At 45.2% G+C, this 17428-nt stretch overlaps 1 protein-coding gene and 1 non-coding gene across 2 annotated transcripts; both read left to right on the top strand.

The window, feature by feature from the left end:
* Positions 1-3448: 3448 nt before the first annotated feature.
* On the top strand, positions 3449-3521 carry trnak-uuu. Its single transcript has one exon. It is a non-coding gene; the product is annotated as a tRNA-Lys (tRNA).
* A 480-nt stretch (positions 3522-4001) lies between these two features.
* triap1 (TP53 regulated inhibitor of apoptosis 1) lies at positions 4002-8171 on the top strand. Its single transcript, XM_041202952.1, has 2 exons — positions 4002-4201; positions 7762-8171. The coding sequence occupies exons 1-2, from the start codon at positions 4055-4057 to the stop codon at positions 7852-7854; spliced, it is 240 nt and encodes a 79-aa protein (XP_041058886.1). The 5' UTR covers positions 4002-4054; the 3' UTR covers positions 7855-8171.
* Positions 8172-17428: the final 9257 nt, after the last annotated feature.

Genomic DNA, 17428 nt, shown 5'->3' with positions numbered 1-17428 from the left:
ACTGCCCTCTCATTACTGGAACCTGTCTCATTGACTCCCATTGAAAAACATGTTCCTCATTCGCGATTTCGCCACTTGTGAGGTTTTGTGGGAATATAACCCCCCGTGAATAGCGGGACTTCATTGTATTTAAAGTGATGGATGGTGTGCCAATCAATGGGCTGCTTTGTCCTGGATGGTGGCAAGCTTCTTGAGTGTTATTGGAGCTGCACTCAAACAGGCAAGCGAAGAGTGTTCCATCACATACCTGACATGTGCCTTGTAGGCGGTGGACAGACTTTGGGAAGTCAGGAGGTGAGTTACTTGCCACAGGATTCCCAGCCTCTGACCTGCTCTTGTAGCCACAGCATTTATATGGCTGGTCCAGTTCAGTTTCTGATCAATGGTAACCCCCAGGATGTTGATAGCTGGGGATTCAGCGATGGAATGCCATTGAACATCAAGGGGAGGTGGTTAGATTCTCTCTTGTTGGATATGGTCATTGCCTGACACTTATGCGGCATGAATGTTACTCGCCACTTGTTGGCACAAGCTTGGATATTGTCCACGTCTTGCTGCATTTGGACGTGGGCTGCTTCAGTATGTGAGGAGTTGTGAATGGTGCTGAACATTGTGCAATCAACGCGAAAATCCCCACTTCTGACCTTATGATGGGAGGAAGGTCATTGATGAAGCAGCTGAAGATGGTTGTGCCTAGGACACTACCCTGAGGAATTGGGCCATAATCCCTACACAATTTAGATGGGAGACATTGTTACAGTTCCCTTAAGTGGCCAATTAATGACTGCTTAAGGGCCACTTCTCACCTGGTTGCAATGTTTCAGCCGGCGGGAGGAGGTTGGCGATAGGTGGGAAGCCTGGCAGGTAAGCCTGCTTGGGCCTTGGGTGAGAAAGGGGAAATGTCTCCTTCACAGGCTTTTCTGGTCAGAAGCCGCCACCCCCCCCCCCCCCCCCACCCACCCCCCCAACCTCCCCAGGTATTAACACCCCGAACCTCCTCCCCAGGGCCTCCTATTGTGGTCTTGCCGAGAACCCCCCAACTTGCCTGTCATCCATTTCCTGGCTCTTCTTCTCCAGGGACTGGATGCAGTCTCAGCAGTGGCTACCGTTCCCAAATTGGTTAGCTGGCAGCTCTCAGAGGCAGGATTGCTTTCCCAAATGGAGGGGAAGACCAATTGCCTGCTGCCTTTTAAACCATGGCCAGTTTGAGGGAGAGCAGGTAGGAGGCTTGAAAGGCACCTGTGAATTTTACAGGCCCCTACCACCTGCAAACCTGCCCACAGGGAACCATAAAATTCTGCCCACTGTATCTACCCAATTGACTCTTTTAACATTTTAAACACCTTCATCAGATAATCCCTCAATCTCCTATATCAGGGAAATACAAGCCAAGTTTATGCCACTTACCTTCATAATTTAATCCTGTAAGCTCTCTGCACTTTTTTCAATTCACTTTTTCTAAAGATACCGACAAGCACAGGGATACAGTTTCACAACTGCAAGCTTATACTTGGTAACTCATCACGTATTTATTCTAAAACAAAAACAAAAATAGCTGGAAAAACTCAGCAGGTCTGACAGCATCTGCAGAGAGGAATACAGCTAATGTTTCGAGTCCGTATGACTCTTCATCAGATGCTGCCATACCTGCTGAGTTTTTCCAGCTATTTTTGTTTTTGTTTCAGATTTCCAGCATCTGCAGTATTTTGCTTTTATCTAAGTATTTATTCTACTTGTACAAGATCAGACAGTGATTGACAGCTGATGAATTGACCACAATCTGAGTTAGGTACATTCATGATTGACAAGGGGGCCAAAGGGTAACAGGGGTAGACAGGAAAGTGAAGTTGAGGCCACAATCAGATTAGCCCTCATTTTATCAAATGGCTGTGCTGGCTTGAAAGGCTGAATGGCGTAGTCCTGCTCCTAATTCATAGGTTTGTATGTGCCTCTAGTTGTATTTTAGTCACTTCTCAGAATCATGAGTTATAACGGCAGGTTTGTGGGAGCAGATTATCTTGTGTGAAGAGAATGCTGCCCAGAGCCATTGTCATCCGTGTGCTGATCAATGGAGAGACTCCACACAAATGTTTGCTGCCAAGCTCCTTCTAACAAACATCCCTGAAATAAAACCATCACTTCAAAATAAAAAACAATTTTAAACAAAGGCTGACATATGGTAGGTGGAATGCTGGGAGTCATGTATGGAACATAAACACCAGTACCGACTAGTTGGGCTAAATGGCTTGTTTCCATGCTGTATAATTCATGAAATTCTATGTAAGAACAATTTTAATCATAGAACACACTTGTACATTGTTTTACCTCATAATGAGTGTCACTAAATCACTGAGATTAAAGACCTATAATTGCAAATTATTAGAAAATATTTTGGGCATGCACATTTGCAGGCAGAAAATGCAGGAAACGCTCAGCCTCTGTGCAGAGAGAAATGTAGGGTTAAAATTCCAGGTCAGTGACCTTTCAGCAATGGCAAGTGACAGATCTGAAACATTAACTCTGTTTCTCGCTCCATAAATATTGCCTGATTTGAAGGACTGCTGCTTCCAAAAAGGCAATAAAGCTGCCTCGCTGGGGTAGTGACAGGTCTATGATTGTCATGGAGTTATTGTGTGTGAAACAGCAAAATGAAAAGAACCATAAAATGCTTTTTAATGAAAGTGAATGTTGGCAGGGGAGAGGGAGGTGGGAGGGGTATGAAGATGCATGAAAAGCAATCAGTGAAAACAGGAGTTTGCACCAATGCTTGGGAGACCTGTTAACTGGCAGCTGGGGCTCTTTATCAAACTGAGAGGTGACACAATGGAGGTCTGTAAGATTATGAAGGAATTGGATTGGGTAGAGATCACAGAGTCACAGAATTGTTACAACGCAGATGGAGGCCATTCAGCCTATCGTGTCTACACCGGCTCTCCAAATGAGCTGTAGTGCTGTTCCCCCACCACCTCCCTGTAACCCTGCATGCTCTTCCTTTTCAGAAAACAGTCTAATTGCCTTTTTTAAAAGATTCAGTTGAACATGCAGCCTCCAGCACACTCGCAGGCAGTACATTCCAGACCCTAACCCTAATCACTTGCTGCGTGGAAAAAATTTTGCTTGTGTCACTTTTGCTCCTTTTAGCAATAACTTTCAATCTGTGCCCCCCTCGGTCCCAATCCCAGATATTGTTTTTAAATAATGGAGGGTAAGGGGGGAAGAACAAAAGTAGGGAGCCAAACAAAGGTATTAAATTCAGCAGGGAATTGAGGAGAAAGCTCCTTTACCCAGAGAGTGATTAGCGTGTGGAATTAGAGCGGAGCAGCTGAGCTGAATAAGAGGGGAAATTTAAGGGGGAACATGAAGGAGAAAGAATGAAATAGAAATAAATTGACAGAAGACATGGTTTATTTCTGTGCTGTAATACGATGTAGTTAACATTTGAGACAGGGCCCGGATAGCTCAGTCGGTAGAGCATCAGACTTTTAATCTGAGGGTCCAGGGTTCAAGTCCCTGTTCGGGCGGCAAGTTTTTTGTTCATTTTTTTTGGTTTAATTGTAATGAGGTTATATCGTGTTTTACTGACCCGGCCCAGCTTTATGTTCAAACCGAAAGATTTCTGGTGAAAAAAGGAAGAGTCCCGGTTGCCGATGATCAGAGAGGCCGGGAATTGAGCGGCATTGAGCGGCCAGTGCCCACCTTCCACCCGGACTCAGCACCAGGCCTTTATCGCAGGCAGAGTAGAGAGAAGGTAGGAAAGTGGTGCAGGACAGAGACCGAGAGGAACGGGCTAATTCCAGTCTCGCAAGGAATAAAATGTAGTTCCAGTATCAATGATGGTGCCGCGAGCACGGATGCTACCTGCCAGTATGAAAGATGGCACCTCGGTCACAGATGCTATCTGCCAGTATGAAAGATGGCACCACGGGCACGGATGCTATCTGCCTGAATGCAAGATGGCGACCACCAGCGCCTGGGCCTGCCGTCGCTGGTGTCACGTGAGCACTGAATGACGTTAAATTGAAGCGACGCGGGGTCTGTGGCCGCTTGGGTGAATATGAACAGTGTTGGCACCGAGTGCTTGGAGTTGAAGCGCGGGTACGATCTGTGCTTCAACCGCTGGTTCGCTGAGAAGTTCCTGAAGGGAGAACGGAGCGCAGATCCGTGCAGCGAACTCTTTAAGCAGTACCAGGAGTGCGTGAAGGTGAGGCCGAGGATCCGGAGTGAGGCCGGGGATCTGGAGTGAGGCTGAGGCCGGGGCTGGGAACCAGAACCAGGGGCAGGTACTGTGGGGCGACTGTCCTTCGTAGAGGCTGGGGATCCGAGGGAGAGCGCTGCAGAAAGTTGCTCAAGCCAGTCCAGCAAACCTCCAAGATCCTGTGCTGTCCATGAATGATAGGAACTGGATAAATATTTAAAAAGGAAGAACATTAAAAGCAAGGGACTTGAGTTGATAGCTGGAAAACCAATTTGTAGGGATTGTTTCTTCGAGCAATACGTTGCAGAACCTACCCAGGAACAGGCTATTTCAGATCTAGCAATGTGTAATGAGGCGGGATTAATAAGAGATCTCGTAGTTAAGGATCCTCTAGGGGGTAGCGATCACAACTTGGTAGAATTTCCAATTCAGTTTGAGGGTGAGCAACTCGGATCTCAAACCAGTGTCCTCAACTTAAATAAGGACAATTACAGAGGTATGAAAAAGAATTGTTTAAAGTGGGCTGGGAAAATAGATTAAGGGGAAGGTCAATGGATGAGCAGCGGCAGACATTTAAGCAGATAACGCTCTGCAAAAATTTATCCTGGTCAAAAAGGAGGACCCTGAGAAGGATGAACCACCTGTGGTTAACCAAGGTGGTCAAAGAGAGTACCCAATCAAAAACAAAGGCATACAAAGTGGCAAACTAGTGGTAGATCAAAGGATTGGGATTTTTTTCAAAAGCAGCAGTGACTGAGTGATTGGTTGATCCACAGAATACAGTCGGGATTAAGAAGTCTTTTTCGGGTTGGAAAGGCATAACTAGTGGAGTGCCACAAGGATCAGTCCTAGGGACTCAATTATTTAGTACCTATGTTAATGACTTGGAGGAGGAGGCAGCGTGTAATGTATCCAAATTTGCTGATGATGCAAAAATAGGTGGGAGGGCATGTCGTGATGAGGACGTAAAGAATCTGCAAGGGGATATAGATTGGTTGAGTGAGTGGGGAAAAAACTTGGCAGATGGAGTTTAATGTAGGAAAGTGTGAGGTCATGGACATTAGTAGGAAGAATCAAAAGGCAGATTATTATTTAAATAGAGAGAGAGACTCCAAAAAAGTGCAGCAAAGAGGGATCTGGGTGTTCTTGTGCATGAAACAGAAAGTTAGCATACAGGTGCAGCAAGTAGTTAAGAAGGCAAATTGAATTTTGGCCTGTATTGCTAGGGGGTTCGTGTTTAAAAATAGGGAAGTCTTGTTACAACTGTACAGGATGTTGGTGAGGCTGCACCTGGAGTACTGTGTACAGTCTTGGTCCCTGTATTTAAGAAAAGATATACTGACGTTGGAGGCAGTTCAAAAGAGATTCACTAGGCTGATTCCTATGATGAAGGGGTTGACTTTATCAAGAACGGCTAAAGTGGTTAGGCATTTATTCATTAGAGTTTAGAAGAATGAGGGGTGATCTTATTAAAACGTACAAGATTCTGAGAGGGCTTGACATGGTAGATGTTAAGAAGATGTTTCCGCTAGTGGGGGAATCATGAACTAGGGGACGTAGTTACAGAATAATGGGACACTCATTTATAACTGAGATTTGAAGGAATTCCTTCTGAGGGTGATGAATGTGTGGAATTCCCTACCCCAGAGATTTGTGGAGGCTAGATCACTGAAAGTATTTAAAGAGGAGGTAGATAGATTTTTGAAATATCGGGGAGTTGATTGGTATGAGGAGCTGGCAAGAAAGGAGTTGGGGCCTGGGGCAAATCAGCCATGATTTTATTGAATGATAGAGCAGGCTTCAGGGGCTGAATAGCCTTCTCCTGCTCCTATTTCTTATATTATGTTCTTATGTTAATCATTGAAGAATCAACATCTGGTATAATGGATTTTCTGGTCAGTTGCCTGAGGTGGAAATTCATTGCCATGTTAAGAGTCTTCAAACTGCTGAGAAATCCACAGCAAGCATCTGATTTCTGCTGAAGATGAAGTATGTGCTCCCTTTGTATAGGCACACATCTCTCTTACCCATGTCCAGAGCTTCAATTCAGAGCCAAGACATGAAGTATGTGTTGAAATTGCTGGAATTTAACCTGCTAAACCAATGCAGCTTCTCAGACCTGTTTCCCACTGTTTGCTCAGCTATGACTTACTATCTTGCAGTATTTATCTAAAGAGTTGCATGAATCCTGGTGAGTGGTAGTTTGCCCATTGTAGGCCCGTTATTGAGCTGATGTCAGTTTTCATGAGACATTTCTCATAACCTCAGGATGTCCTGAAGTGTTTCACAGCCAATTTGTTCACTTGTGAACTGTGTAGTTTTAGCGTAGGGAAATGCCGCAGCCTGCTTATGCACTGCAAGTTCTTTCAAACAACTTAGTGATAAATAACCAAATAACCTGTGAATTATGTTGGTTGAGAGGTAAATGTTGGCCATGACACCAGGGGAACTCCCTTGCTGTTTAAGTAGTGCTTATGGGATGTTTCATAGACAAGAATCATAGAAAGTTTATGGCACAGAAAGAGGCCACTTGGCCCATTGTATCTGTGCCAACAGAAAAATGAGCCACCTAGCCTAATCCCACATTCCAGCATTTGGTCCTTAGCCTTGCAGGTTATGGTACTTGAGGTGCACATCCGGCAGCTTTTAAATTAGTTGCTTCAACCGTCCTTTCAGGCAGTGAGTTCCTGATCCCTACTACCCTCTGGTTGAGAAAGGTTTTGCTCATCTCCCTTCTAATCTTTCTACCAATCACTTGAAATCTCTTCTTCCCCCCCCCCCCCCCCCGCCTTTTTTGACCTTCAGGGATCTGTGGACGTTCACTCCAAGGTCCCTCACTCCGTCTAAACCTCTGTATTTTCTCAATAATTGTGTATTCCTTTGCCTTGTTTGACCTCCCCAAAAGCATCACTTCACTCTTCTCTGGGTTGAATTCCATTTGCCACTTTTCTGCCCACTTGACCAGTAAATTTACGTTCATCCACGATGGTTCTCAGTTTCACATGTCACCTGAAAGATTGCACCTTTTGACAGTGCAGTGCTGAGTTGTACTGAGTGTTAGACTCGATTATATGTTCAAGGCTCTGGAGTGGTGCTTGGACCATGACTTTCTGACTCTGGGAAACGGTGAGTCAAGGTTGTATTATGACCATATGCTGACCAAAGTGGGAGGTCTTGTGGTGCAGTGGTAGCATCCCTACCTCTAGGCTGGCAATCTGGGTTCAAATCCTACTTCAGGACTCGATGGCCACAGAAGATGTGTTCGTAACATGGCCAAGCAGGTTGCTTATCAGCCTGTAAATCCTTCCAATATGTCCGATGGCAAGCGGTAAGAGTGGGAAACCCTTGCAGTACTTTGCCAAGCATAATTTTGGACCAATCCATTGGAAATCCATGGTCACCAACTCTGAGCACATGGCACCTGGAGGAGGAAGACTGACTAAAGCATCAAAGCATCTTGGTCTTTGCCCTGTTTTTATTTTAAAATTATTATTCTTCTGCAGATGGCTTCAGATTTTCTAGTATGGCTGATGTTTGTTAACGAGAGAAAATTGTTTTAATTGCAGAAAGCCATCAAGGAGAAGGACATCCCAATTGAAGGACTGGAATTCATGGGACCCAAACAGGAAAAGCCTTATGGAAGTGGTGGTTCTGCATGATGTGACAATGGCACTGGATTCTTCCCTGCTAGCTTTTTGTTTCTTGTTAAATCAGCATTTCTGTGGCCATGACTTTTTCGTAACACAGTGTCGACGATATCAAGATAACGGCTGCAGAGAGCAGGATTTGGTGGAATAACATTGGGCTGTGTAGTTATTGTTTAACATTATTAATTTCCAGAATGACAGCAGTGATCATCAGAAACATTTACAAAAAACATCATGAAGTTGGGCAAATTTTGTATTTCACATGTACAGTTTTCTAATCTGTTTGTGAGTTGTCTTTTGGAAGTTGTAAATAACTTGTCTTTGTTTAAGCTTGATTTGATTCTTTACATATAAGTTAATTTCACTCACTACACAAACCTATGTTTGATCCAGCTACATATTTTGATTTTTGCAGTCCAGAAGGCTGTAAAGTGTCTAATCAAAAGATGAGGTGCTGTTTTCAGGCTTGTGTTGAGCTTCATTGGAACAGTGCAGCATGCCAAGGACCGAGAAATCAGTGTAGGAGCAAGGTGGAGAATTAAAATGACAGGCCACCAGCCGTACCTGTGGACTGAACCAAGGTGCTCTGCAAAATGGTCATCTTATCTGCATTTGGTCTCCCTAATGTAGAGCAGGCCACAGTGTGAGCAGTGAATACAGTATACTAAATTGAAAGACATACAATTAAATCACTGTTTCAGCTGGAAGGCCTTTAGGGGTTTTGGATGGTGAAAGGGGAGAAAGTAAAAAGGTAGGTGTTGGATATTCTGTACTTTATGGGAAGATGCCATGGGAACTGGAGGGTGTGTCGGATGATTGAGGAGTGGATCAGGTTGCTGTGGAGGGAACAGTCCCTTTGGAATGCTGAAAGTGAAAGATATGTTTCGTGGTGCTCCATCATGCTGGAGGTGACAGGATGAGTCATTGGATACGGAGGCTGGTGGGGTGGAAAGTGAGGGCAAAGGGAATCCTATTGTGGTTCTGGGAGGAAGTTTCCAGGTTTGTTCTTTGGTTTATTGTGATTTAGCTTATCTCATTAGGGGCTACAGTAGGAAAATTTAAGTGGGAGAAGCTGATAGTTTTTGCTTTGGATTGATATTTAACAGTCACTTCTGGAAGTGCATTTTTATTTTTTATTCATTCTCAGGTTGTAGGCTTCGCTGGCTGGGCCAGCATTTATTGCCCATCCCTAGTTGCCCTTGAGAAGGTGGTGGTGAGCTGTCTTCTTAAACTGCTGCAGTTCATGTACTGTAGGGACACCCACAGTGCTGTTAGGAAGGGAGTTCCAGGATGTTGACCCAGCGACAGTGAAGGAACGGCGATATGTTTCCAAGTCAGGATGGTGAGCGACTTGGAGGGGAACTTCCAGATGGTGGTGTTCCCATCTATCTGCTGCCCTTGTCCTTCTAGAAAGTAGTGGTCGTGGGTTTGGAAGGAGCTGTCTAAGGAGCCTTGGTGAATTCCTGCAGTGCATCTTGTAGATGGTACACACTGCTGCTACTGCGCTTGTCCTTCTAGATGATAGTGGTCATGGGTTTGGAATGGTAGTCAGAGGAGGAGAGCACAAAGTGAAACTGTGTTGCTTCTTCTGTTGAATAGTGTGCTGACACTTGCTGTTTAGACTCATGAGTAATGTACCAGAGGATGAACTGCAAATTCGGATCTGTATTCCAGTAAGGAGAGGGGAGGTGATTCAAAAAAAGAAGCAATGAGAAAGGCTGACTTGTTTAGGGAGTTATAGGGACAGTATAATTTGAGTGCAGGCTCTCAATGAGCAGGGGATTATTCAGTATTATTCAGAGGGAGGCTTTCATTATAATTTAATTATGTTTGTTCACATTGGAGGGCCATGGTCAATATAACAAGATACTGTTGAAAAGAGACATGGCCAAAGTTTTTCATCTACAGGCCTGTAGTATAAATTGTTGTGATCATTTGAAATTTGGCGTTCTTGATTTGTCCTGATGAGAGCAAAATGAAAAACCTCGGCAACATGTATGTCTCTTTTCAGTAAAATTTAACTAACACACTGGTTAAAGAGGTGGGAAGCACAGGCTGTTAACCCCTTGCACTTCTTCCACCATTTAATCAAATCCTGGATGGCCTGTGACCTACCTCTTAATCTGGCTTTGCCACATATCCCCTAATAACCTTGGTTCACAAGAATCAACCAATCTCGGTTTTAAGATAAACAATTAATCTCTCATCAATGGCTGATGTAGAAGAGAGTTCCAAATGTCCACCACCCTTTGTGTGAGGAAGTGTTTCTGATTTCACTCCTGAAAGGCCTGGCTCTAATTTTTAGACAATGACCCCCTGGTCCTGGACCCCCCAACCAGCAGAAATAGCTTCTCTCTATCTAAAAAGGAAAATAAAGACTTTCATTGACATAGCATTTTTCACAACTGTAATTGCTATTGCAATGTAGGAAAAGTGATAGCCAGTTTGTGGACAGCAAGCCCCCCACCAAAAGTGATAATGACCCAATTTTTTTTTTTCTTTGTGTGATGTTGATTGCAGGATAAATATTGGCCAGGTCACCTGGGATCATTTCCCCTGTTCTTTGTCACAATAGTCCTATAGGATCTTTTAAATGCAACTTAGAGAACAAGCCAGGCCTGGATTTAAGCCTTATCCAAAAACGGCACAGCCCTCCCTCAGCTCTGCAACCAGCCCTGATTGCTGGGCTCAAGTCCTGGAAAGGGACTTGAAACTCGAGACTCCAACACAACTACTGACTGAGCCATAGTTGACACTATCCACTATCCTGTCTTTTTCTCTTAGTTCATTAAACTTTAATCAAATCAACCCCCACCCTCCCCCTTTTAACCTTCCAGGGAATGCAATCCTAGTTTGTGTAATCTCTCATAACTTAGCCTTTGGGGTCCAGATAGCATTCTATAAAGCAATGCTGCACTCCCTCCAAGGCCAATATATCCTTCTAATGTCCCCAGAACTACTTGCAGTGCTCCAGGTGTTGTCCAAACAGGTCTTTGTATAGCTGAAACATGTCTAACCCCTTGTATGCTAGTTCTTTAGATATAAAGGCCAGCATTCCAATAGCCATTTTGATAACTTTCTGTACTATTTCATGGCATTTTAATAATTATGTACCTGAAACCCCCCCCCCCCCCCCAAGTCTCTCTGGACCTCAACACGAAAGCAAAATACTGTAGATGCTGGAAATCTGAAATAAAAACAAACTGCTGGAAATACTCAGCAGGTCAGGCAGCATCTGTGGAGACAAAGTGTTAATGTTTCCGGTTGATGATGAACCTTCATTAGAACTCTCTTTGGACCCTCACTGTTTCTAGTTGTTCATCATTTAGAAAGTATCCTTTTTAGGCCCAAATTGGATGGCTTCACATTTGCCCATGTTGAAATCCATTTGCCACAGTTCTTTTCCATGCATTTAATATATCAATATCTCTGTAATTTTATGCTTCCATCTACATCTATGGAAGGATATGGGGAAGGTATGTGGAGTTAGATTGCAGATCAGCCATTACAATGCCACCTATTTTCATGTCATTGGCAAATTTGAATGTGTGGCTTTTTATCGAATCACCTAAGTCATTAACAAATACAGTGAATATTTGGGGCCCCAACACAGATCCTTGTGTGACACCAGTAGTCACATCCTGCCAACGAATAATAAAAAATAACCAAAATCTGGTGTAAATTATACAATGCAGTGTAGCACAAAGCTGCAAAGGAGTCTATGGGATGTGGAAGTGCTGGTGCCCTAATATCACCTCTTGGGATAGAGAAGATTAATTTGTTATGAGACAGATATAGTTAGGAGAGTAGGTTGTGAAGAGGACATAAGGAGTCTGCGAAGAGATATAGATAGGTTAAGTGAGTGGGCAGAAATTTGGTAGTTGAATTATATTATGGGAAAATATGAACTTGTCCACTTTGACAGGAAGAATAGAAAAGCTGTATAGTATTTAAATGGAAAGAGATTGCAAAACTCTGAGGTACAGAGGGACCTGGTACATGAATCACAAAAAAGTTAGTAAGCAGGTCCAGCAATTGATTAGGAAGGTAAATGGAATGTTGGCATTCACTGCAAAGGGGATCAAGTATGAAAGTAGGGAAGTTTAGTTACAGTTGCAAGACCACATCTGGAGTGCTGTGTGCAATTTTGGTCTCCTTACTTAAAGCATATAATTGCATTAGAAGCATTTCAGAGAAGGTTCACTTGACTGATTCCTGGGATGAGTGCATTATCTTATGAGGAAAAGTTGGACAGATTGGGCCTGTATCCATTGGAGTTTAGAAGAATAAGAGGTAACCTTATTGAAACATGTAAGATCCTGAGGGGACTTGACAGGGTGGATGCTGAGAGGATGTTCCCCTTTGTGGGAGAGACTAGAACTATGGGACACAGTTTAAAAATAAGGGGTCTGCTATTTAACTTGGAAATGAGTAGAATATTTTTCCCTCAGAGGGTTGTTAGGCTGTAGACTTCTCTCTCCAGCGTGCACTGGCGAGAGGGTTGTTTAGTATTTTTAAGGCTGAGTTAGATGGATTGTTGATTGACAAGGGAGTCAAAGGTTATAGGGGGTAGACAGGAAAGTAGGGTTGAGACCATATTCAGGTCAGCCACAATCTTATCAAATGGTGGAGCAGGCTCGAGGGGTTGAATGGCTGACTCCTAATTCGTCTGCACTATCTTGAAAAGGTGGTGCAAGGCTCCAATATTAATGGTAAATTTTCTCAAATGAGTAGTTGATCTTTAAATACTGGGGTTGTTTGCTGAGTTAGCCGATCAAAGCCCTAGCAATGGTGCTGCTAGAATTGGGGAAGAGAGGATGAGAAAATTATATGATGCTCCAGCAAGTTTACCCATCGTGAGCTCCTCCTATCTAATCTTTCAAAGGAGCATTCTGTTTCACTGCCCCTCTGAACTAAACCAACAATCAGACATTGCCACATTTAGTTCATTGATCATTTATGGACAAAATCAACTGATGTGGCTCACAAGTTTCAGTTATTAATCACAAGTACTCCCCTGAGAGCACCATCCTGTTTTGGCAGCTCTGTTCAAACAGCCTACATTTTGTAACTACTACTGCTTTGCTAAAATGACTGGAGTTACTGCACCATTAATATTTATTCAGTTTAATATTTATTCAGATTACTCCATTATCAAAGACAACATCTTTACGACATATTGTCAGATAAATCAGTAAAACTATTAGTGGTAAATTAATCTGTGATAATCTTACCAGCATCTCGGGCAGTTGTGACTCTTCTCATTCATGTCCCACTGATTCTTTCAGAGCAAGGTACATCTGTCCTCACCTTTGCATTTTGCAAGAATCCACAGTTTTGTTTATGTTTCTTCTCACACTTTGCATGACAATTTGCAGACTACAATTTATTCTTATAAAAATATTGCTAAATACATGTTATTAAAAATAAAGAGAAAGCTCAGTCCATCCCCTTACACTATTACATACACAAGTTTTCGCCTGTCACATTTCAGATGTGCTTCAAGCATTCAAAGCTTGAGCAGACAGAAAACATAGCAGTCTTTTCATGTGGATTTTTTCTGGCTTGCAAATTTATGAGCATCCGCCATCTTAAAAACTTTTCTCAATAACAAGAATTGACCTCAGAGGTTATAGTAATTAGACATTAAAGACAAGTCATTTGGAAGAAAAGAGCAATGTACCAAGAGAGGTCAGTTTGACTGAGTACATAAACACTATTAGCTGATCAAATAGCATGGATTTGTGAAGCATAAGTCATGTCTAACTAATCCAGTGCATATACAGTGAAGCCACCAGCATAGCTGATAGGGAAGTGTTAATGAATGTTGTCTTTGTGGATTTCATAATGTTCCACACAAGAGATGGTTTTGGATAGTCCCCATACACCATAATCTGTGGACTTTTGGTGTGGTTACTGGTTTGCATGACCTATCTTCCCTAGACAGACTGTAGTCTTACTCTGGGACTTGCTTTAAACTAGCTAATTAAACAGGTTACACAGTAGGTATGTTTCTCCTGAGTACAGTGTGTTCCAACTTCTCAAGAGTCTAGCACATGACTGACTAATGTCAGTGATACATCATCATCTACATCACTCATTAGCATGTCTATTCTGTTAACCCTTTACACTACAGAGATGATGAGTGCTCTGCCCATCAATGGTGAGCCACGTTTCCCGCCATTGGACATTGGGGACCTCATTGTAATACATCTGCATATCATTATAAGCCCAGCTCGCAGGGAACATCCCCCCCACCCCATGCTGGATCATCCGAGCACATGTTTCACAACAGCTTTTACAAGGTGTGCACTAGGCGGGCTGCATTTTGAGGGGAACTCGGAGGTGACTGCACAGTAACCTTTCACAATGCCTACAAGGAGCCACCGAGGCCCCTCTGTTCTATAAACAGGAGCTGCACATCATAATTCAGGCCGTGCACCTGACGGAAGAAATACGTCGCAGGGCACACCATCTTGGAGGAGGCTCAATGTAAAGGTATCGCTGCAGGGTCTGAAGGCAGAAAGTCGCCACCTGCGTGCGTAGGCACACTAACGTCTAACCGCCCTCCCTAAGCGGGAGACTCAGAACCTCAGCAGCGACCCAGTGCAATCTCTTGTCCCAGAAGAAGTCGACTAACAATTTCTGGATTTTTGTGACAAAGTCCGGGGGAGGGGTCAAAGTGACCAGCCGATACCACAACATGGCGGCGATCAGCTGGTTTATGACCAGGACTCGACCCCGGTAAGACAACCCTCGGAGCAGTCCTGTCCAGCGCCACAGGCGAGCAGTGACTTTCGTCTCCAGCTCCTGCCAGTTCGCCGGCCAGGATTCGTAAGGGGTTGTAACTCTTTTAAATTTAAAACAATTAAACTAAATTAACAAAATTGGGAAAAATCAAGCACAGCCCCTAATTCAGGTCAGCTATAAAACCAAGGACAAAGTTTAAAGGAAACTTACAAACTTTAAACCAAAATGTGATTAAAGGGGTCAATAAAGCACCCCAGTCCCCGCGGTGCCCACCGAGCACGGAAGGCCTCGAGAGTGCCAGCAGACACCGCGTGCTCCCTCTCCAAAGACAACCGGCTGCGAACGTAGCCGCGGAAGAGGGACAAACAGTCGGGCGGGACTCCCCTGTCGATCGCCTGCTGCCTGGACCAACTTGGCCAACTTGGCCAGGCCCAAGGACAGGTTCACGAGGAGGTCCTCCTCCTTCCCGACCCCCTTCCACACCAGGTGTCCATAGATCAGGAGCGTGGGGCTGAAGTGCCTAAGGGGTTGTAACTCTTTCGAGTTAAAACAATCAAACTAAATTAACAAAATTGGGATAAATCAGGCACAGCCCCTAATTCAGGTCAGCTGTAAAACCAAGAACAAAGTTTAAAGGAAACTTACAAACTTTAAACCAAAATGTGATTAAATGGGTCGATAAAGCACCCCAGTCCCCGCGGTGCCCACCGAGCCCGGAAGGACTCGATAGTGCCAGCAGACACCGCGTGCTCCCTCTCCAAAGACACCCGGCCGCAAACGTAGCCACGGAAGAGGGACAAACAATCGGGCGGGACTCCCCCGTCGATCGCCCGCTGCCTGGACCTGTTAATGGCCAACTTGGCCAGGCACAGGAGCAGGTTCACGAGGAGGTCCTCCTCCTTCCCGGCCCCCTTCCGCACCGGGTGTCCATAGATCAGGAGCGTGGGGCTGAAGTGCAAACAAAACATTAATAACAGGTTCTTTAAATAACTAAAAAGGGAGTGCAGCCTACCACACTCTATATGAGCATAGTCCACGGACTCCACAAGACCGCAAAAAGGGCAGGTGTCCCGAGAGTCTGTGAACCTATGCATCCTACGGTTATAAGGGACTGCTGCATGCAACACCCTCCAACCCAGGACCCCGATAGAAAGGGGGAGAACACCTCCGTAGAGGGCCTCCCATCGGGGGCCTCCACCACCGGACGGCCAGGGCGTGTCCGGTCGACGGACAAGGGCGAGAAAATGGAAGGTGTGCAGCAGCAGTCCGTACAAAAAGCTCCTCTTTGCCGTGCCAAAAGGCACGGAGGGCATGTCCCTGAGGCGGCTCATATTGCGGGGCACCAGCACCCGAGGGAGGGTTCGGGGCTTGGGGCCAATGTGGAATTCCGTCCGAACAGGGGAACGTTCAGACGGAAGACCACCGCGCACCTGGGCCACCTCGAGAGCTAAAATAACATCAGGTCCGAGCACGACCGTTCTCAGGTCATGGATGGCATCGGCTGCGACCTGAACACTCACGGACGCGTGACGCACCAACTCCTGTGGGAGCATCCAGCCCAGTCCTCCGCCACCCAGCACGTCCCCGATCCTGGTCACCCCTGCAGCCACAGCCCTCCTCTCCGCCAACCACTGAAAAGGACGGAGGGGCGGATTCCTGAGCAGCGGCTCTCTGATGATTGCCGCTACTCCTGACGGGGGGAGAGCTGCGTCGCGAGGCGATCATGTTCCAGACTTTGATCAGGTTCTGGTAAAAGACGGGCAATGCCTGCAAGGAGCCACCAAGGCCCCTCTGCTCTATAAACAGGAGCTGCACGTCATAATTCAGGCCGTGCACCTGACGGAAGAAATACGTCATCAGGGCACACCATCTAGGAGGAGGCTCAACGTAAAGGTATTGCTGCAGGGTCTGAAGGCAGAAAGTCGCCACCTGCGTGCGTAGACACACTAGCGCCTGACCGCCCTCCCTAAGCGGGAGACTCAGAACCTCAGCAGCAACCCAGTGCAATCTCTTGTCCCAGAAGAAGTTGACTAACAATTTCTGGATTTTTGTGACAAAGTCCGGGGGAGGGGTCAAAGTGACCAGCCGATACCACAACATGGTGGCGATCAGCTGGTTTATGACCAGGACTCGACCCCGGTAAGACAGCCCTCGGAGCAGTCCTGTCCAGCGCCGCAGGCGAGCAGTGACTTTCGTCTCCAGCTCCTGCCAGTTCGCCGGCCAGGATTCGTAAGGGGTTGTAACTCTTTTAAATTTAAAACAATTAAACTAAATTAACAAAATTGGGAAAAATCAAGCACAGCCCCTAATTCAGGTCAGCTATAAAACCAAGGACAAAGTTTAAAGGAAACTTACAAACTTTAAATCAAAATGTGATTAAAGGGGTCAATAAAACACCCCAGTCCCCGCGGTGCCCACCGGGCACGGAAGGCCTTGAGAGAGCCAGCAGACACCGCGTGTTCCTTTTTCAAAGACTCCCAGCCGCGAACATAGCCGTGGAAGAGGGACAGACAATTGGGCGGGACTCCCCTGTCGATCGCCTGCTGCCTGGACCTGTTAATAGCCAACTTGGCCAGGCCCAGGAGCAGGTTCACGAGGAGGTCCTCCTCCTTCTCGACCCCCTTCCGCACCGGGTGCCCATAGATCAGGAGCGTGGGGCTGAAGTGCCTAAGGGGTTGTAACTCTTTTCGAGTTAAAACAATTAAACTAAATTAACAAAATTGGGATAAATCTGGCACAGCCCCTAATTCAGGTCAGCTGTAAAACCAAGAACAAAGTTTAAAGGTAACTTACAAACATTAAACCAAAATGTGATTAAAGGGGTTGATAAAGCACC

Source organism: Carcharodon carcharias, chromosome 13, assembly GCF_017639515.1.
Source record: "Carcharodon carcharias isolate sCarCar2 chromosome 13, sCarCar2.pri, whole genome shotgun sequence".
NCBI lineage: Eukaryota > Metazoa > Chordata > Chondrichthyes > Lamniformes > Lamnidae > Carcharodon > Carcharodon carcharias.
Note: the sequence above shows the minus strand (reverse complement) of the source record. Positions and strands in the feature narration are given on the sequence as shown.

What these genes read in the sequence shown, in the direction of transcription:
- triap1 (XM_041202952.1), top strand. Translation starts at nt 4,055, where the DNA reads ATGAACAGTGTTGGCACCGAGTGCTTGGAGTTGAAGCGCGGGTACGAT. An exon ending in AGTACCAGGAGTGCGTGAAG is followed by an intron (nt 4,202 to 7,761) that starts GTGAGGCCGAGG and finishes TTTTAATTGCAG; the next exon opens with AAAGCCATCAAGGAGAAGGA.